Source organism: Macrotis lagotis, chromosome 4, assembly GCF_037893015.1.
Source record: "Macrotis lagotis isolate mMagLag1 chromosome 4, bilby.v1.9.chrom.fasta, whole genome shotgun sequence".
Taxonomy (NCBI): domain Eukaryota; kingdom Metazoa; phylum Chordata; class Mammalia; order Peramelemorphia; family Peramelidae; genus Macrotis; species Macrotis lagotis.
Genome location: NC_133661.1, coordinates 88,203,519 through 88,225,852, shown reverse-complemented (window position 1 = coordinate 88,225,852; position 22,334 = coordinate 88,203,519). Strand labels below are relative to the sequence as shown.

Genomic DNA, 22,334 nt, shown 5'->3' with positions numbered 1-22,334 from the left:
TAGTTGATAATTTTTTTTAAAAACACCCTAATGATTAAGTATTCAATAATGTTTGCCTTAAAAAATAAATAAAATTTCCTGGGTACAAACTCTAATAAAATTTGTGGTGTTCACCTGGGTCACTAAGCTTTACTTTAAAGGCAATCAGTAGATCAGAGAGACATCATGGAACAGTGACTACAGGATCACTCTCATACCAATGAAACACACAAAAAAGGAATAAAACAACTAATCCAAAGTATTTATTGCATGGATCTGTTCCCTACAGAAAAGTATATAAACCAAAAAAAGTGCAGTTTTATAATCATTATCAGAGATTTTTTTTATTAATATTATATTTGGGGCATCAAAGATATACATGATTTTATAAAATTTTCTTTCATGTGCATCATTTTATATTGTTAATGATGGCTGTTTAGACATTTAAAGATTCTAATATGTGAATGGCACATAATAAGCACTTGATAAATGTTTATTGACTAATTATAAATGCTAGTCATTTAAACTAAAACAGGAGAAATAAATGGTAAACCTTCCAGTAACTTTGCCAAGAAAACCCCATGGTCAGTGCATCCAGGATCAAATATGTTTTCACTATACATAGACTCAACTTCAGTTCAACAGACCTGAAACTTCTACTTAAAACTTTAGTTAGACAAATTATAATGAGCTATTACAAGCTGAAATCTGAGATTCTAAACTGCATGATTTCAGGGAGGCTTCTCTGGGTCTCAGTTACTTTTTCTGTGAAATGAATGGGACTAGTGATTCAGCTAATGTGAAATCTTGTGGAAATTAAATCCTTTTATTTGCTGGTGATGTTTATAGTAAAAAAAAAAATAGAAATTTTAAGGAGGTTTGTTTTTCTTTAAAAGGAACATGTGATGGATTTCTTTCCCATAACTATCATGGGCTACTTTAGGATGCTAGATGAATGAGATGAAATGTTTGAACACAGGTTCAGTGAGAATGCTGAGATATATTGATAGGATATTGAAATATTGATATATTGATACATTGCAGTTTTATTGTCTTATGCCTAAGATGCATAAAAGGTAGAAGTGACTGATTCAATCTGACTCATTTAAAAACACAATATCTTTAAGATTATTAACAAATGGTTATGGTAATGTTGAAATAAAATCTTTGGTTTCTTTTGCTTTTCTTAATCTCATGAAAGGACAAGCAGAGTTGGCCCTGCCTCCCTCTCACCAGCTATTTGTGCTCTTCAGCTCTTGGGAACTTAGGAATAAGAAATCCCTAGATTCTCCAGCCTACCAGGGTTAATTCAGCAGTAAAAGATAGACACTCTGAAGAAGGGGATAATATTGTTGGCCTCTGACAGGAAGAGTAGATGACTCAGGACCCTTAAAAAGGGACCCTTAAGGGGTGGCTAGGTGGCGCAGTGCACCAGCCCTGGAGTCAGGAGTACCTAAGTTCAAATCCGACCTCAGACACTTAATAATTACCTAGCTGTGTGGCCTTGGCCAAGTCACTTAACCCCATTGCCTTGCAAAAAAAACCTCTTTTAAAAAAGGAAACTTTAAAAAAGAAAAGTCTCCAAAAGATGCTGAAATGGAAAAGCAAAACATTGTTGCCTTCTAGCTGATTCCTGCTCTCAACTGGTTGTCCCCACCCTCTGCCCAAATGTAGACTGAGAAAGTAGTAGACGAGTTCAAGTGCTCTCAGTTTAGCAAAGTTGCAGTTAGAAAATAAAATTTTGAAACAATATACAGAAACTTACCATTGTCATACAGTTAGGTTTACACATTTTTTTAGGTAGATCTGTTATATCCTTTGGAAAATTTAAAAAAATCACTGCTTTGCTGGATCTCAGTCTCCACATCTTTGAAATGAAGGGGTTGATCTATATGGTTGGTTCCAACATGAATTGTTTCTGTACTTCATTTCAATATATGAAATTATTTAATTGGTTTTAGTATATAGTAATTATTTAATATAGTGCCTTTTGGTATTTTAATTTTTTCAGATTTTGAGCTTACGTGTATTCATAAGGTTATGGTGGAAGAAAGTAGAAAGGTTAATTTTCTTGTACCTCTATACTTCACGATGCAGTAACATTCAGTATCATAATTATAAAATATAGCCATTCTTAGTAACATAACAATGACTCAGCCACAATCTTTGAGTAATTCTTAAGTGATGAATCTTCAGCTCTGTTAAATGTGTCTATATAGCTTGTGGAAGAAAACATTAAATAAAAGAGAATGTAATTTTAAAAAAAGCACTGAATTTGGAGTCAGAAAAATGTGGTTGTGGGTTGTTTCTCTTCTGCTTATTTTGCATAACTGTAAAAACTCATTTAATCTCCATTTCCTCTACTATAAAATAGAAATATCAGCCCTATTTACCTACCTCAAAGACTTATTGTGAATAAATGAGATAAGATAAATGAAAACACCTTATAAACTATTAAGTACTCTGCAAACTCCAGTGGGTTGTGATTGGCACTCATTTCTGTGCCCTTTATTTCTTAGATAAGAGTGTCTTATCTAATCTGATTTCTCATAAACCACTGTGAAATGGAAGCCAAACAGGATGTAAGGAGTTTGATCATACACACACACACACACACACACACACACACACACAACACAAACAAACACAGGATTTTATGTAATAAGCCACTGAGGCATACTGGAAGGAAATTGCTTTGGGTGAACTGAAAATCAATGAGGTCTAAGTACCTGTCAGATTGAACTGATAAATTTAGGAGAAAAGTGGATAATTTATTTTGGTTAATGTTTGATAGGGAAAGAATAAAGTGGTGTTAAAAGAGGATATTGGATCTTAAAGGATCCCCTAACATGATGATTTGAAATTACATGATTAGGGGCGGCTAGGTGGCATAGTGGATAAAGCACCGGCCCTGGAGTCAGGAGTACCTGCGTTCAAATCTGGTCTCAGACACTTAATAATTACCTAGCTGTGTGGCCTTGGGCAAGCCACTTAACCCCATTGCCTTGCAAAAACCAAAAAAAAAAAATTACATGATTAATATAATTATGCTAAATTAAATGATATTGCTTATGAGAAAGAATTATAAAATTGTAAAAAAAATTGCAAAACTTAAAAGTCCACATATAAATATTAGTTATGTATAATGACAAATGGGAACTCTAGATTCCATGGATTTGAATACTCATCCTGAAACTTGTATTTGTAGAGACTTCAGAGACACATTGTTACATAGGATAGCAGACCTAGAATAGGAAGGGGCCTTGGAAATCATTCTAGTAAAATGTCTTCATTCTATTGAAGAGGAAACAAGTCTAGAAAGGAGAAGTAATTTGCCAGACCTCATAAAGGTTAAGTAAAGTTGGGAAATGAGAAAGGTCTCATTCTAGTAAGCAGAAGGACATGCCCCTCTCCCTGGCTAGCACATGAATATTCTTCTCTAGGAGAACTAATTATGTCCCAAAAAAGCAATTTAGGTCAGTCATGATGATAAAGGGAAATGGGTGGTGCCTCCACAAAGATCAGGGTTCTTGCAAGTAAAAAACTCACCACTAGCTCTGGAAGCAGGAAAGCTCAGGATATATTATTTTATAAGCCTGCAAAGGTCACAGATTAAACTTTTTCCTGGAGAGACAATAAATTATTTAAAACAAAGGTCTAGGCGAGGATGCCAGAGGGAAAAGGAGTGGTTGCCAACTATTGAAGATTTGTGCATCTCAAGGTCTCATCACATTGTCTTCCATTTACCTAAATGCAATAAAACTTCCTAGGTATATCCTCAGTGCAAACATTGGCAACTAATAGACTATGCACTTGTAAGGAGAAGAGACAGACAGAATGTGAAGGCACGCAGAGTGCTGGACAACCTCTCCAAGCTAAATAATCACCTTCAAAGGAAGAAACAGCCTCAAGGCAAAGTGACTACAAGAAAAATTGTCAGGGGATTAGACTGCCTATGAGTGGGAACAGTTTGTTGCTAAGTTGGAAGAAAAGCTGAGCCAACACATAGTTAGCAACAGTGGAGCAGAAAAAGGAGTGAGCAGCTTTCAGAGATCTGGTGTACCACACTGCATTTGCTCATCTAGGTTGGAACACTCACAAACATCAAAACTGGTTTGATGAAAATTATGGGAACATACAAAAGCTGCTAAGTGAAAATTGAGAACTATACAGGATTTACCAGCAAGATAGTTCATAAAATGCAATGGCAATTTACAGATGAGGAAATCAAAGTGATCCATAGTCATGAAAAACTGCTCTAAATCATTACTTATTAGAGAAATGCAAATTAAAGCATCTCTGAGGTACCACTTCACACCTCTTAGACTGGACAATATGACCACAAAGGACAATGATCAATGTTGGATGGGATGTGGGAAATCTGAGACACTAATACATTGTTGGTGGAGTTGTAAACTCATCCAACCCTTCTGGAGAGCAATTTGGGATTAGACCCAAAGGGAAACAAAAATGTGCACACCCTTTGATTCAGCAATACCACTACTGGGTCTTTACTCTGAAGAGATTATGAAAAAGGGTAAAAACATCACTTGTACAAAAATATTCATAGCAGCCCTGTTTGTGGTGGCAAAGAATTGGAAATTTAATGAATGTCCATCAATTGAGGAATGACTTAATAAACTGTGGTATATGTATGTGATGGAACACCATTGTTCCATTAGAAACCAGGTGGGATGGGAATTCAGGGAAGCTTGGAGGAATATGCATTTAATGCTGAGCGAGATGAGCACAACCAGAAACATTGTACACCCCAACACCAACATGGGAGTGATGATCAACCACAATGGACTTGTTCACACCAACAGGGCAACAATCAGGCACAAATCTGGGATAACTGAGATGGAGAATATCATCTGTATCCAGAGAAAGAATTGTGGAGTTTGAACAAAGGCCAAAAACTGTTACCTTTAAGTTAAAAAAAAAATTATCTTATTATGTACATTTGCTATCTCTTATATTCATCTTTTTCCCTTGAGAATATGATTTCTCTCTCATCACATTCACCTTTGATCAATGGAAACAATGTAAAGACTAACAGACTGCCTACTGAGGGGGTTGGGGGGAAGGGAAGCGAGATTAGAGGGAAAATTGTAAAATTCAAAAATAAATAAATAAAAAGATAGTTCATCCATTTCTAAGAAGGCAATTTAATTCCATCAAGAGTAAAGTACGAAGGGGCAGCTAGTGAATTGAGCACCAGCCCTGGAGTCAGGAGTACCTGTACAAAATTCTTAAGAAAGACCTTCAGAGTGCCTTATATTTCTTTTTCTGACCGCCCCCCCCCTCCCCATGAGCACTTACCCTGTACGAGTTCTCCATTAATGTCTTTTGGCAAGCCTACATTTGGCATTCGAACGATATGGGCAGCCCATCAGAATTTTGCTCTTTGAAGTAACATTTGAATACTTAGCAGTTTAGCTCAAAAAAGGATCTCCAGTATCTTTATCCTTCCAGGTGGTCTTCAGGATCTTGCTAAGACAATTTATTTATTTTAGGGGTTTTTTCTTGCAAGGCAATGGGGTTAAGTGGCTTACCCACGGCCACACAGCTAGGTAAGTGTCTGAGGCTGGATTTGAACTCGGGTCCTCCTGACTCCAGAGTCTGTGCTCTATTTATTGCACAACTTCGCTGCCCCATAACCACAGTCTTAAAGTAGATCAGTTTTCCTAAAGTAAATGGAAAAATAGAAAGGACAGAGGCTTAAAGAAAAAAAGATCAGTGTTGAGTATAATGGTGCCAATCTATACACTACCAACTGAGGAGATTGCAGCTAAGGGATCTCTTAAACTTAGGAGTTCTAAGCTACAATGTGTTATAGTGAATGGGCATGTCAACTAAGATCAGCACCAAAACGATGAGTCCCCTGCAAGGGGTGGGAGGGAGAGAGGGGCTCCAGTTTGTCTAAAGAATGGGTGAACTTGTCCAGGTCAGAAAAGGAGCAGGACAAACTCCTGTGCTGATGAGTTCTGGGATCTGGCCCTCAAGCAGCAGCCCCTGTACTTTCAGCCTAGGTGAGATAAGGAGATGCAATCTTAAAACAGTTATAGGTTATTAAAGTATATTATTCTCTTCTGAGGCTATAGTAGAGGGAAGAGGCAGAGGATACAGTGTAGACTTTACCAGGTCCATCTTCTGTGGTATAATGGGTGGCAATATATCACACAATGTCAGAATCACAATGTTCTCTGCCCTTCTTTCCTTGGGTATAGCTGCTTGGGTACAGAGACTGTGGTATCTGTGAGCAGGCTTCTCCCTTCTCTATTTCCTTTTCCATAGTACTCAAGGTTTGCCAGTCATGGGTGGTTTAGCAATGATGGACAGTCAACGGGCAAGAAGACAAGGGATTCAAAAACAGCAGATAGTGTAAAGTTTAATTTGTGCAACAAAGGATTGAGATAGGAAAGAGAGGAGAGTTGTAGTTATTGCAGTAGTGTTGGGCTGGGAAAGAACTGAAGAGGAGAGACTAAAGGTTACAGAGAGGAAGACAAACAGGCATGCCTTAAGGTGTAAGTAAAGATAAACAAGGGCAGCTAGGTGGCAGTGGATAGAGCAGCGGCCCTGGAGTCAGGAGGACCTGAGTTCAAATTTGACCTCAGACACTTCATAATCACCTAGCTGTGTGGCCTTGGGAAAGTCACTTAACCCCACTGCCTTGCAAAAACTAAAAAAAACCACAAAATTTTAAAAAGTTGTTATTTAATAAAGTTTTTTAAGGTTTGCAAAGCACATAGGTCATCTCATTTGATTCTTGCAAGGTAGGCGGTATTATTATTTCCAATTTACAAACGAGGAAACTGAGGCCATGAGGCTGCACGACTGGGTCAGACTCACCCAGCCAAGTGATTAGCGTTTACCTAAGGATTTGAACCGAGCATTTTTACCCCAGAATACCCCCACAAAGTGACCCTATAAAACAATAACAATATTTTGTCAAGCATTATTAGTAGAATTCATCTTTCATTTTAAAAACTTTGCCTTCTTAAGGCAGAAAAGTTCTTTAAGCAAGTGTTTTGGAAACAGGAATCAGAATCCATTTATTTACTCCTGATTGGTGGAGCAGCACAAGACTTGGCTCTGGATTTGTTTTTTTTTCAGGATTTTGCAAGGCAGTGGGGTTAAGGGGCTCGCCCAAGGCCACACAGCTAGGGGATTATGAAGTGTCTGAGGCCGGATTTGAACTCGGGTCCTCCTGACTCCAGGCCTTTGTTCCTGAAAAGCCCCAAAGAGAAGCATCCAGGACTAGGCTTCGGGGGCCCCCTGGGCCAAGCCTGGCAAGGCCAAGGCCGGCTCCTGACGCCCCCTGGCGCTCGCGCGCCTCGGGCGCCGATCTCGTGCGACTCCAGCGGCTCCCGAGCATCCGGGCGGGCTGGCACCGGGCTCCTGGGCGGAGGAGGCACATCACCCCCTGGGGCGACTGGGCGAGGCGCACCCCGCTCAGATCCGGGTCCTCGGGACTCCGACCGAAGGAGAAGGGTGACGCCGCGGCGGGAAGGAGACTCGGGAGAGCCTGCGGCCCCGAGCAAGCGCGGTCTGCGCCTGCGCGCCGAGCATCACAAAGTCCACGGAGGACGCTTCTCCTCGTGATTGGAGGAAGCGTCTGTCCATCAAACCCTTTCCTCCGGAGACTGGCGGCCGTAGATTGTGCGCAGGCGCAGCCGGCAGAAGCGCCCTCTAAGGAACCCTCCTCAGGGCGCCGCGCTTCTCCTCCCCCAGACGTCATGAAGAAAGGAGACTCCCCCGAGGAGCCCGGAAGCGAGAGGCGGATTCGGCTGGGATTCTGCCTTCTCTGTGGCCTGCCGGCCTCAGGCAAATCTACTCTGGCCCGCGCCCTCAGCGACCGGCTGAGGCGGAGGCAGGGCTGGGGCGTCGCCCTGATCACGTACGATGACGTCATTCCAGACGCTTTCCTGGAGGGCGAGGACGCTCCGCCTCTGGTTCGTTCCGCGGGCGCGTCCCGAGAGGGGACCCGTCCCAGCGGGTCTCGGATAGGCTGCTTTCCGGAGGGGGGCGGGGCAGGGCGGGCACTTGGTCCCAGCCGGTCTCGGATAGGCTGCTTTCCGGAGGGGGGCGGGGCGGGCGCGTGGCCAGCGCCTTTCATTCGTGAATGATGGTAGCAAGGATTTTTAATGATTCCCGGCCCCGCCCCCGGAAGCTGCATTCTGAGTCCGCGGGCCCCCTGGAGGCGGTCCCAGAACCGGAAGTGTGGGAGGGCGGTGACCCCCCCTCGGAGCTCTGAGCACCCGTGAGCCGGGGCGGTGCCAGGTAGAGGCTCCGCCCTCCTCCCGGCTAGACATGGCTAGGGCGCATGCGCGGATAGGAGGCGGCCTTGACAGGCTTGTGAGAGCCTAACTCCTATTAATAGAGAATAATATTAGTAGCACAAAATGCATAGGATTGCAGGGGAAAGCCAATTAGGAGGAAATGCACTTAAAAATTTTTTTTTTGTTTTTTTGCAAAGTGACTTGCCCAAGGTCACACAAGGTAGGTGATTATTAAGTGTCTGATGCCGGATTTGAATGCCTGGGGTTCTATCCACTGCACCCCCTAGCTGCCCCTATCAACATTTAAAAAAAATAACTTCATAGACAGAATTCCTGATCTAAACCAATGCCTTCATTTTGCAGGTGAGGAAACTGAAACTCAAGAAGGTTAAGCCCCTGCCCCAGGAAGGTAGTAAACATTTATTACAAACATTCTCTCATTTGATTCTCACAACCAACTTGGAAGTAAATGCCATCATTATTATTATTATTATTATTAGTCCAATTTCACAGTGGAAGACACTTAAACAGAGAGATTAAGTGAGATGACGGAGGTCACCCGGCAGCCTCTGGTAGCTTGCCAGGGTGGCAGGCCCTGGAGCTAGGGTGAGAATGTGGGTCCTCCGATCCGAGATGTCCTAACTCCAGTGTTGGGAGCTTGCGTTCAGTTGGGCGCAGAATTGGTAAACCTTCTTCCCCATCAGAGCCCTGTGAGGGAGGAGCGTACACCTTCCTTTCTCTGTGTTGTGGGTGGTCATAACATTTGTGCAGGGCTAAGGGCTTCACAATCATTCTGCCAGTTTGAACCTCACACAGCCCTGGGTAGGAGTTGCTATTATTACTACTATCTGTGTGTGTGTTTGATTAAGGAGTTTTGGTTTCTATTCGGTCCTACAAAATGACACATTCACAACAACAAAACAAACAAAAAGTATATTTAATAAAGTGATTATAAAACAGGTAGAAATAAATCAGTTTTATAGAAAAAGTAACCAATAAATCCCAATTTAATAAAAAGCAAAACATAAATACAGATATTAACATACATAAATATAGATATTAACATACATAAATATAGATATTAAAAGAAAACATCACCAATCAGGAGAGCACCAACATCTGAATCCACAGCAGCTGGGGAGTTCCAAATCACAGCCTTTCAGAGTCGCAATTGGGAAACTGTCCCAGGCAAAGCAGCCTTTCCATGGGCGAAACTCCGAAGGGCTGCTCAGTGACAGGTACTTTTAAGGGGTCCCACTCAAAGGTGGCACACTGCTAATAGGCTTATATAAGCTTTTTTGGCACTTAACCGGGATATGTGAAGAGTACAGGCATGACCGATCTGGGAAGATTCATGGCCAAGGTTAATTAAACATTTGAACCTCTGGGCGGGTAGCCAACCCTCCCAGGATTCACCCTCCAGGAATGGCTAGTTCCTAAAGGGAGTATTAGGCACATGCAAAAACATCCAATTCCTGCAAAGGTGATGGGGGACCTTGGGTGGGGGGAACCAGCATATGGCCTTGCCCAGGATCAGAATGGGTATTAACCCTTCAATGTGTTAGGAGGAAATTAAGGCAAACAGGTGGTGGCTTGCCCAGGGCACAGTTTCTGAGGCTGGAGATAGGCTTGGGTCTTTGCAGGGATGGTGGACTCTCTGTAGAAAGAGATTAAGGTTGTTGTCCTTCCCAGGTTGAAACCAATGTCCTCTCCCAGTTCCATTCTCTTCCATGGCATTTGCTGTGGTTATGGGTTATCCCTGATCTTTTGTTAGGTGGTTACCTCTTGCCCATTTAGAGAGAGGATTTAGCCAGAGAGGGCACACAGGTATGTTCTGTAGGATGCCTCATGTTGGACTGTGGTGTTGGCCTTCTTTCACCACTCCCTATGACCAAAGTTTATAAAAGAGTTTTATGGGGCAGCTAGGTGGCACAGTGGATAGAGCACCAGCCTTGGAGTCAGGAGTACCTGAGTTCAAATCTGACCTCAGACACTTAATAATTACCTAGTCGTGTGTCCTTGGGCAAGCCACTTAACCCCATTGCCTTGAAAAATCTAAAAAAAAAAGTTTACTAGTGTGCCATTCATCCCCAGCAGAACCTCAGAATTATTGGTTGTTCTTCCTAGCCATGTGTTTTTCCCCCACCTTGCTTTGTAAATGTCAGTTCTCTTTAAGACTTTTCCAATTTAGAGAGAATTTTAGGCACATGAAACTCATTGTAATTGCATAATCCCTCCTAGACTATCTCACTACCATTGTGTTATTAATTTTGGAAAGTCTTTGACTTTGTCTCTTGCCTGAACCAGAGATAGAGCCGTGGTAAAGAACATATTTCTCTGAACTCGGCATCTTTGCTCACTGTGACTAGCTTTAAAGTTCATCATCCATTGAATGTCATGCTTTGTCTTTTGTAGCCCTCCCAGTGGAAATCATTGCGACATGAACTTTTGATGTACCTTGAACATTTCTTGATGGCCATCATTAATGGATGCAAATTGTCTGTCCCAGCCTCAAGGACTGAAGTTATGTGGGAAAGTTTTGTCAACTGCTTGAAAGATCAAGATCTTATAACTTCTGCAACAGGAAAGGCCCAGGGTTATTGCCTAACCAATGCAACTCTGTCTCAACCTTTGTATCTAATATTGGATGACAATTTTTATTACCAGAGCATGAGATATGAAGTCTACCAACTGGCCAGAAAATGTAATTTAATACACTGTTTTCTTCTATACTGGTAGCTAGGTGATGAGGTGAGCAAAGTGCTGAATTGAAAAGATGAATTCACATCCTGCCAGGAAGACTTCCTGAGAAAGTCAAAACAGCCTCAGTTTCTTCATCTGTAAAATGGGGTTAATAATAGCAGCTACATTTTGAGGGTTCTTGTGAAGATCAAATGAGATAACATATGTAAGGTACTTTGCAGACCAGAAAGTTCATTATGAATGTTAGTGTTTATGAAAATCATGGTGATATTAAGCAGTATATTGAATTCCCTCATCTCTGGTAATACTCTTAAGTTTTCTTAAAGAGTTTATTGAATTTTCAGATATCAGAGCTGGAGGTAATGACTTTTTTGGAAACTAAGATAATTTTAGATTGCACACATTTTCTTCAAATTATGCATCATAATTTCCTGATTTTAAAACATTTACTTAAGAATATTTTTTCTTTTTAGATTCCTTAGGCTTTTGCCAGTTATTTTTAGATTGTCCAATTGAATCCTGTCTAGAACGGAATCACCAGAGGAGTAAAGCAGTTCCTAAAGAGACCATACAGCAGATGGCAAGAAAGTTAGAATCTCCAAACATTCAGAAAAATGCATGGGAATTCAACAGTCTCACTGTTAGGAGTACAGAATCCAGTACTGACAACAGGTATGTTCTGGTGGTCCAGGCTTTTGCTGTAATATATAATTAAATATTAGATCTTTAAATGAAACCTTAAGACACTTATGGTTATTGCCTATAAAAGAACTTGTAACACCTCATTTAAAATTCTGTGTAAAATCTTTAATTATACAGAAGCCAGGACAGCTAGAGGTGTTATATTTTTGCACTCAAGCATTTGACAGTTGTGTGCTGCTTATATACTGCAGCCTTTGGTTTCCCCCCACCACCACAACATTTAGCAATGAGTACAGTACTTTTTTCCTCCACAATCAGTTCACTAAACACTTAGGTGCCTATTGGGTAGAAACTGCAGTTTAATAGAAGAGATAAGACATAGCAAATAAGAGTGAGAAGATCTAGGCAAGATGAAACAGAAATATGAAATGGGAAAGTACCCCGTCATCAGAGAGGGGAGTAGCAAAGGTTTCGATGAAGAAGGGGCTTCTGAAAGTAACCTTGAAAGAAGGGAATTATTTCAGTGGGCAAAGATTTAAAGGGAATGTGTTTGAGGCATGGTGGTACCCTATATCAGAAGTGTCAAACTCACAGCGTATGGAAGGAACCAGATTGATGTAATTGGAAAATGTTTAACAAAACAAAAATACAACATAGATAATGTTCATGTGTGGTTTTTCTAAGTTAACATGCTGCTTATGGGCATCTGTTTCTATTTGTTTGATACTACTGCTCTGCATAATTGTATGGTATGGAAAGAGGGCAGGACAAGATCTAGATGACTATCCAGAGGAGGGTGAAGCAAGATTGGCAAGGCTAGAACCAGGGATGTGGATTTTATCTGGTAGGGAGCCAGGGAAAACTTTTGAGAGCTCTCTTTGAATCAGGGAAATTTTGGCAGCTCTGTGAAAGAATTGGAGAGGGAAGAGACTGGAGGCAAGGCAGTAATTTGGAGTTGATTTCAGTAATATCAAAGAGAGGTTACCTGAAGGAGCCTAAGCCAGTGGGCTTGGAGAGGACACCATAGAAGTGAATAAATGCCTTTAGGATTTTCTAGCTAAATGACATCAAGTCATTGCTCGTATCCTTTACCTATTTATCAATTGAGGAATGACATATATTCTTATAAATTTGACTCAGTTCTCTATATTTGAGAAATGAGGTCTTTTTCAGAAATACTAGTTGTAAAAATTGTTTCCCAGTCTTCTGCTTTCCTTACAATCTTGGTTGCATTTTTTTTTTGTGAAAAACCTTATTTAACATCAAGATTATCCATTTTGCATTTCATTGTTTTCTCTGTCTCGTTTGGTCACCAATTATTTCCCTCTCCATAGATCTGATAGGTAACCTATTTTTTGCTCTAATTTGCCATGTGATTCTGAACAAAGCTCACTTTATCCTGTCAGTTCCATTTTATTGTCTGTAAAGTGGTGATAATACTACTACTTCATGGGGCTGTTGAGATAAAGACATTTCCTAAACCCCTCATCTCTGTATGTCCATTATCTTGATATTACAAAAAGGAAGCATTACAAGTGATTTTAAATCACTGTAACTTTAGGGTTGGTGTCATTACTGGCTTTGCAGATGTTAAATGAATTCTCTAATCTGATTATAGATCACTTCTGAATATAGTCCATTCTCCTAAAATGAGATCTCTTTCAAAGAAAAATATATTTATATTGTATATGCATCATTATATATGTTTGCACCAAAAAATGTCAGTTATAGGCCCAGATTTTGTACAAACTAGATTGGGGAGATGGGGGAGAATGTGACACATAGATTCAAACTATTTGTTTTCAAAAATTTCAGCAGAATTAATTGGTTGTCTATTCCCAGGAAGATGGATAAAATTTGTTGAGTTTAAAATTAGGGATCTAGTGGTATGCCAAGATGGTCATCCTTAACCTCTGGAGATTTGGAAGACATCCTTGAAAATAACAAGATCAATAATAACAACTTACATGGAGCTTATTGTGGCCCACACAGTTCTAAAAAGCATTGAACTAAATACTTTCCAATTATCTCAGAATGAGCCTCAAATTCCCAATTATTGATCCTAATTTACAGATGAGGAAACTGAGACAGAGGTTATGAGGAAGTGTCTCCTCTTATTTCCAGGCCTTGTGGTTCTGTCCATTGTACCATTTCAATTTATGGTGCTCACCACAGCTCTTCCAGTGACCTCAGTTAAATCAACCAATTTGCCAGCTGTCTCAGAAACAAACGAACCACCAAACTACCAGGGGGTATTTGTGCTTATCTATCCTGCTGTGGGTGAGACTAGTTGAATTTCTGTTCCAGTAAGACAAGTTGTGCTAGAATTCATTTTTTTTTTTATATGGAAATCACCCTAAGCTAAGACTCGGGACAGCTGGATCCAGTCCTTGAGTCTTACCTCATTCTTCGGTGTCTTCTTCTGTCAGATTATAAACTAAGACTTTCCTCCTTAGAGAATTCTCTATTTAAGGAATTATAGGCTGTATTTTTTTTTTAGCTGAGAAAAATCTATAGCCTGCCCACTCCCCCCATTCCAAGGAGAGCTATTGATGAATCTTACCTCACCTCCAGACATCAAGGAGGAATGTCTTTCCTTTTTGGTTTGTTTTTATAGAGCAAGAACATTGGGTCATCAACACAAACATTAGATAGCTAGTAGGTAGGTACTTAATACATGTCAATCAATATATTTAATGTAAAGTGAGATTATTGAAAATGTTTCATATTTAATAGGCACTTCACTATTTGATTTTTGATCCCAAAATTGAGGGGGGGGGATAGTTTTGAAGACTTTAAAGTTACTACAAAAAATTTTCATTTTTAGAAGCTTGGACTATAAATTCTTTTTTCCTTAAAAACCAAACTTTATTGTCATTAAATATTAGTTCTTTTAAAAATATAAACATTTTAAGGGTTTAATAGTAAATTTTTTTACAGCATAGAAGTGACTGATTTACTGATTACTGCTTTGAAAAATCCCATAAAATGTTTTGAGGAAAATATGGAACAAAAGGTAATTCTTCCTTTATACAACTCAGTCTTTTCTTATGAATTGTATGAATGAACTAATTCTGGAATATCATTTACAGTTTAGCTTATTTTGCATAATGAGAATGAGTCTCAATACTTCTTACCTTGAACTCTCTTTGGGGGCCCCTTTTATATCTCTTCCAGGTCTGGGCAAAACTAATGACATCCTGGGTTGGACATTGTGACCCAGGGGTGACTATATTGCCCATGGGTTATACATACTTAGAGAAATCTTTCATTACTGATTTGATTTTTAAGAATCATTATTTTTAAAATTATATTTAAAAAATTATACTGGACATGTTCATCAATTATGACCAGTATTTATTGAGTGAATACCTAATCAAACTGAATTAGATATTATATGAAGTGTAGCACGGAAGTGGCATTTGTTTGTTGAATGATTTAATAAAACACTGTTTACATTATGTAGGAAACTGATCGAATTATTTGTTCAACTAATATTCTTCATCAAACTGATCAGAAATTCAGAAGGATTATCTCTCAGACAATGAAGAAAGCCAAAGGTATATGTTCAGCAGCTATTTAATGTGTATAATAGTAAAATAAATCAGTCAACTAAAAATGAACAATGTATTTTAATATAAATTTTGTGCTTTCTCATTTTCATTCTGATAGCATCTTCAAAACATCTGCCAAAATCCAAATAACTTCTTATTGAATATGTTATATTTTCATATAATTTCCAATTAGAACTTTGAATTGCAAAATACCAATGCAGGCCTCAAACACTATTTCATACAAGAATGAATTTATAACATAAATGACTCCAAGAATCTGTTATTTTTTTCAATGTGGGTACTTCTACCAGCACAGTTAATAATCCATCTTTCTTTTCATTCTCTGAGATTCTTGTCCATACCTTTCCAAAAGTCCTCCATACAGAATATACCCAGCAGTTAAATTGAGGTTGGTTTTGGGAAAAACTTATTTCAAGAAATTCCTTTACGTGGAGAGCTCTACTGTAAACATATTTCATCTTGTAAAATCTAACATACATTTTTTAAGAAACACATTATAGAAAGTGAAGCACAATTTTGCTGATTCAGCTTGCAAGATAAAACAATGCCAAATTAAATGTCCCAGAATGTAGGAAAATGGACAATGGAGTAAAACAGAAAAGATGAAATCACATTTAATTTCTGAGCCCTTTTAGTAGTTGTTCACTTTTTTTTGTTTCTAAAATGAAGATGAAATTGAACTGGGAAAGGGCATATGTCTTAAAATAGTTTCCAGGTGACTTATAGTCCCAGGCCACAAGAGAACAACCCTGGTCAGACTACCTTGATCACTGATAACAATTCATGCAGTCTGTTTTCAGAAATTATCTTCCAAATGGGAATTTCTTGACTATTATGACATTTTATACCAGGATAATGAATCATGTCTTACCAAATTAAGGATTTCTTTTCTGTTTTCATTTGATAACAGTAAAATGATGGACTACTTTTTTAAGCAAATTTCTTTTGTTAGAATGTCAGTCACTATGCCTGCATCACATTTAACATTTTTGTCTTGTCTCCAAAACAGCACAGTTGACAACTTAAGTTAACACCAACATTATTTAGTCTATTCCAAATAACTTTTTTTCCTGAGAGGTAGCATTGTCCTGACGATATATAATCAGCTTATGTTTCCTTTAATTTGTAAAAATTGTTTAAGATTATATTTTTCTTTTAGATGAAAAAGTGATTGCCTACCAGCTGAAACTTCTAGCAGAAGAACTTAATAAACTTAAGACAGACATTTTGGAGGATCTACGACAAGGAAATACTCAGAGAATTTCCTGTTTCCATCAAAATAGCATTTCTGATATCATTTGCTTATTTCATTATGAAAGAGATAACATTCTGCAGAAATATATTCCAAAGGAGTATTAAATTGATTTGCATTGTGGATGAATTGTCTATAATTTTTTTTAAGCAAACATTGAGGATCACTTTAAAGATCTAGCAAAGGAATTCAATCTTAAAAGATCAGGGTGTTGGGAAGGAAAAAAAATTTATTTTAAATTTATCATTAGCTTTTCAGTGAGCACAGTCAAGCAACTGAGGGTTTGGGGAACTGGATTGCTTTTTAGATATCACAATGCTGTGCTCTGGGTAAGCAGCCCAGGATAATAAAGCTAAAGAAAGCTGTGCACAAAATAAAATTAGGAGATATATAAAGTGTGGGAATGTCTGTTTTTGATGCTTGTTGGCCACCAACTTGCCAGATTAGAGATGAGGTGGAAGGACAGTAAACATAAAGGGAAGATAACATGTTTAAATAGAGAATTAGACTGCAATGGATTGTTGATTCTGTCAGCATCAAGCTAGTTATTAGGGAGAAAGGCTAGAACAATCACTTGAGGGAGAATGGAAAGGGTTAAGTTCTGGGGGGGGGTTAAGAGTGGAGAGGGAGAGGGGACTATTTTGGTTTTTTTAGTTCACCAGGGCTTAGCACAGTGTGTGGCATGTAGGAGGCACTTAATAAATGGTAACTGATTAAGTCTTGCCTTTGACACTGGAGCCACGAACAGTCCTTTCACCTTTATGAGTCTGAATTTCTTCACCTGCAAAAATCTTCATCTACCTTTCTCAAACAGTTAAGTTAGAGAACCAAGTAAAATTGCTTAAAGCACTTTGCAGACATCAGAATGCTGAACTTTGGCAACACTGTTGCTTAGTAAAGCAGCTTTTGCATATTCACACTTTTTTCAAGCTTCATTAAGTATAAATTGGGTTACAGATTTTTTAAAAAGGATATTAGTCATTAGAAAGTGTTATTTTATTCATATTTTACAAAAGCAAAGCTTCACAACATGGAACTGCACTAAAGTTGAGTTATTCAGCATTTTTTCTGTAATCACTACACAATATAATGTATCTTACATCCATAACTCAAGTTTCATCTTTTGAATACAAAATATGCTCTTTACATTCAAATACATATTAACAAAAGTAAACACAATGCATATAGATTCTTAAGACTGCTCAATGAAAAAAGGTATTTAGCAGGGAATGTTTTTCTGTCCTAGGACATGTTTGATGCACATTTTTCTCTTTGTCTTGAGGTCTGATTTTGAAAATTTCTTGGTAATTTAACATTCCCTTTGTCATATAAATCCTGCACCTTTATGGCAACACTTCTATTTCTGTATTGAAACAGCAGTGGAAAATATCCTATGAGATTACCCAACAGAAAATCTTTACTTGAATTTCAAGAAGCTGTATTTACACACTGAATTTGTAAAATCTGAAATAAAATTATTCCCTGTTCAATCTTCACAGTTCCTTAAAAAAATATTAGTGGAGATAAGTTCTCTACCAACTTTAAAATCTAAACTGTTCACTGAACAAAAATAAATTTAGTCTCAGAACATTAAAATGTCTGTTAACAATAAAGTACTATAAATAGTGCATGTTAAACTTTTTCCAACAAATTTTGTTTATAAAATGTTTGATTAAAAATAAAGTGGGGAAAAACTGTGTGTTTAATACTTAAGTGTAGGAATTAACATTCTTCCAAATATAGAAATTAAATAATTTCCTAAATTTTAAAACTAATACAATAGATTGACCTTTAATAATTTAGTGCATTTCAACATATTTTGAATTAAATTTAGCTTGTAAGCAGGTAATAATGTTGGAATACCAATTGTGCTCTTTATTTCAGGTTACAGCAAATATTAGTATTTGTATATATACTAGTATAAAACTGCAGAAAAGTACCCTTTATATTTAAATACAAATTAAGAATCTACTTTTAGTTGTCAGAAAAACATTCAAGTTATTGTTTGGCACAGTCAACATAGTATATATTCTGAATTTCCCAAGCAATTTTTTTAAAACTGAAAAATGCATTTTATATTTTGGGGCATACAAGGGTAACATTTTGTTTTTAATTCAAGTGTTTCAAATAATTATATTTTTTACCTCCCACACTAATATAAGAGTCTAGAACCAAGTGTAACATTTAGGTTCCCATAGTAAAAATGACTTTTCAAAAATAAAAGATTAAAGTAATACTGGAAAAATAGAATATTTGTTTCTGAGGCATAAACCTTTAAATAATATGAGGAAGAGACATTTATAATTGTTTTGGGGAAATAATCTTTAATTCAAAATAATGAAATACTTTGAGATGAATTCGTAATTTACACAAAACTCAAAAGCATTTTATAATTGGCTTTCTAACATTCCCAGTTCAGTGGAGACTGGAGAGCCCATTAGTCTCACACAATCAGGGAGCTTTATTGTTAGCTAATGACATCACTATTTTCCATTTTGGTCTAGAGGTCATTTTTGGTTAATAAATATACTTTAAAAATTAAGATTTTTCTGTGTAAAACTATGCAGTACTTTCACACTACATTTTAAAATCAATAATTGTTTAACCAACCTATTTCTTTTTTTCATTATAAGATTAGAAAAGAATAGCCTCTTCAAAGTAAATTCTATTATGTGGTACTTCTGATTTCTACAGTATTAAATGTCAAATTTATGAATTAAATGTCAAATTTACTCTTCCTTCTTTTATTATTAAACTGATGTAAATGCCCTTCAAAAATGGATAGATACCCCATTATTATTATTATTATTATTATTATTATTATTAATTATTATTATTATTTACTGTTTGGCATACCTGCAAAGGAGCATGACAGTTTGAATCCAAAGAAAAGCTTATACTAAATTACAATTTATACAAGAGTTAAGGCTGGTTTTGAATAGGCTTATTCTGACTTATGTTAAAGATTACTTTTTCAAATTAAATTTTTTTGCAGAATTAAGTTACTGTAGCTTTCTTGGAAAAAGATTGTTAGTTAAGGGACAGGAATAGAGGAATATTTTGAAGAATATTTTCCAGGACTAAAAAAAAGTAATTGTAAAAGATGACATTCTGATGTTCGTCTTTGGTAATCAAATTATTAGGAGGAAATTGCAACTTCTAGTAGTTATCTGGTCTGTCTGATGCCTATAACATCAAACAAATTTAAAATAAAAAAAATACAATACTAAAAGAAAAACATTTTCAGGAACACTTCTGTGAAAGAGATACCCTCATTCCAACAAATACTTATTTTGCTTAGCTCAATTATTTTTTTAATAGACTGAAAGTGCAACAGTGTAAATGCAATGGAAATTGGACACCACCTTTTTATCCACGTCAAAGCAGAATAAAAAAAATATACAAACGTGAAATTTTATTTATTTTATATCATGGAAGTGAACGATATATTTTCAAACTAATTTTGGATGCTGTTTTTTCAAAAAAATGGTATTTAAATTTTTTCATAACAATTTTTTTTAACATCATTAGCTGTGTATCATGTTTTTCCTTGGCAAAAAAGCAATTCCTTAAACTGAAACCAGTTAAAGCCATTGCTAGTTTAACTGATACAACTGCTTGAACTCAAAATAGGGGAGTAAATTCATCAACTAAAAGTTATTTTAAATTTAAGCCTCCCACTAAACATTTTAAGTGGTTTGGTTTAGTAAAATTTTAAAAATATCACCACTTTAGAACATGGTAGAAGTTACAAGTTACCAAATTACTTCTACAAGCTGAAATAATATGAGAACAGAAATACTAAGGAGACTGAATGAGCATTATAAAGTGTTTATGAGTGTTACATGTAGGAAAACTAAATGAAAGATATAATTGCACTCCAATTCTTATCTATTGAACAAAGAGAAGAGAAAAAAAAGACTTCAAACTAAATTAAATCCTATCTACCTTATCACTAACACATAAATGACCCTGACCAGACAAGAAAAATTTGTCTCCATTGTCAAATTTACAATTTAGAAACATAAGATATAATCTCTTAAATTAGTAGATACCTCATTAAGGATGAGAGAAACCTGAAATTTTAGAAAAGCAAGACCAAAAAAAAAAAAAAAGCATGATATGATTGTTTTATATCAGTGCTGGTTATGTTGCCCTCTTGCAAAATGACAGGCAAAATCATACTTATTTTTACATTTGCATCCACATATATTACACTGAAAAGGGTTTTCAAACCCATGACACCCCATATGAATAGTATAAAGGATATTGTCTGCAAAGTACATGTCACAGTGCTGGCAGTGATGCAGAAGCTGAGGGTCCTGAACTGGCAGGGCTGGGGTTGGCGTGCTGGGCTGGCTGTTACTTATGCTGGGAGTACTAGTGTGAGCACTGCGTTCACTGCTTGGGCCTGCCACAGGGCTATAGTTCCTCTGACTATGTGATGGCCGAGGTTCGGGACTTATAGGAGATGAGCTCTGAGGAATACTTGTGGATACAGCAGAAACAATTGTTGGGGTGGTGGGCTGCTGAATCATAAAAGGCTTTTCATCAGGGCATGGAACAACATCAGGAGATGTTGGGTTCTGATTCTCAGGTGGCAAGCTAGATAATTGTCCTGCTAGAGTGGATAGCTGATTTAATGGGTTGTCAACCATGAGTTCTTGTGGGTCCCTTGGCAAGCCACCAGTCTGTGTCGTTTTTCCCATGCTTTCATACGTGTCAGTCTGGATATTTGGGATTTCATGGGTAAAATCATTCAGGTAGTCTGGTTTCTGAACCACCATGGAAGGTGGACTCAAATTGATTAGTGCTCTTCTGCTGTACCCTAGATTGCTAGTCTTCTTTTGTAAAACTCCCCACATTTTCTTGCTGCTTAAGGAAGACCTAGTACCTTTAATCGGTACCATTTTATGTTTACGTCTACGATGATGGGAAAGATTACTTCTATCACTGCAACGGAAGGAACATAATTCACATTTGTATGGTTTTTCACCAGTATGGGAACGCATATGAGCTTCCAGATGACGCTCATAAGCTGATGCAAATGGACATAAATGACATCTATGAGGTTTTTCACCTGCAAAAATAAAAGAAAAATATGGTAACAGAAGCACATTTAAGAGAAAATTTCATGTTCTCATATTCATCAAGTTTAGAAGTACAGAAAAACTATCTTGATAAGCACAGAAAAGTGATACATTTGGAACACAACTCAAAACATTATTATAGGTTATTCAAATAAGAGAAATTACTTAGTTCTAAGAAACCTAATCATTGTGGATACAAAAATGAGATGAAACAGTTCTTGCCTGCAAAAAACAAAGGAAGTAAGGTACTTAACACAAATAATTATAAAACAAATGAGATCTTAGGTATAAATGTGGGATCCATTCTAAAGTAAATCATTCATATTGGCACAAGATTTGTGATGTCCAGGCCTATCAATGGGCACACTGTTAGCTAAAATCAGCACTCTTATAGAAACTGTGGAGCAATCAGAATATCTGATTAATAATAATATTTCCTACATCATAATGCAACCATGTTGTGATGGACTGTGAGAGCTGACAATGAATCTAGGAAGACAAGGCTTCAAGTCCTGCCTCTCACACCTCCTGGCTGCAGGACCTTGGGAAGGTCTGTAATAGCTCTGCTCTCCACAGCTAAGATTTAAGTTTCAAAAAAGCTATCAACATTATATCATACATTATAATGTGTATATTTAAGTAATCTCTATCATAATTTATCATATGTATGTGTATAGAATGCTTCAAAAGTCAATGCAGTATTAAACTTTAATAGCTTCAAACTAAGTATGAATAGCTTAAAGCTGCACTAAAACCTTAATTATAAAGAGGGTTCTTGTTCTTTGTATATAATTAGACAACTCTACTTCAA

The 22,334-nt window shown here is 37.4% G+C and overlaps 2 protein-coding genes across 6 annotated transcripts in view; one reads left to right on the top strand and one right to left on the bottom strand.

Annotated features, from left to right (window-relative positions):
* The first annotated feature begins 7,628 nt into the window (after positions 1-7,628).
* On the top strand, positions 7,629-19,070 carry PSTK (phosphoseryl-tRNA kinase). Its single transcript, XM_074233435.1, has 6 exons — positions 7,629-7,934; positions 10,677-10,965; positions 11,438-11,636; positions 14,547-14,622; positions 15,073-15,166; positions 16,341-19,070. Exons 1-6 carry the CDS (start codon positions 7,719-7,721, stop codon positions 16,538-16,540), a joined length of 1,074 nt encoding a protein of 357 aa, XP_074089536.1. The 5' UTR covers positions 7,629-7,718; the 3' UTR covers positions 16,541-19,070.
* Positions 12,693-22,334, bottom strand: part of IKZF5 (IKAROS family zinc finger 5) — a 36,107-nt gene continuing 26,465 nt past the window's right edge. For 4 of the 5 annotated variants that reach the window (XM_074233430.1, XM_074233432.1, XM_074233431.1 and 1 more), the window contains one exon: positions 12,694-21,513. In XM_074233430.1, the coding sequence (XP_074089531.1) occupies positions 20,570-21,513 (944 nt within the window). In that variant the 3' untranslated portion in view covers positions 12,694-20,569. Of the gene's footprint in view, positions 21,514-22,334 lie in introns of all 5 variants that reach the window. The other variant, XM_074233434.1, reaches the window with a different exon arrangement.

What these genes read in the sequence shown, in the direction of transcription:
- PSTK (XM_074233435.1), top strand. Translation starts at nt 7,719, where the DNA reads ATGAAGAAAGGAGACTCCCCCGAGGAGCCCGGAAGCGAGAGGCGGATT. An exon ending in CTACCAACTGGCCAGAAAAT is followed by an intron (nt 10,966 to 11,437) that starts GTAATTTAATAC and finishes TTTTCTTTTTAG; the next exon opens with ATTCCTTAGGCTTTTGCCAG. An exon ending in AGGAAAATATGGAACAAAAG is followed by an intron (nt 14,623 to 15,072) that starts GTAATTCTTCCT and finishes TACATTATGTAG; the next exon opens with GAAACTGATCGAATTATTTG.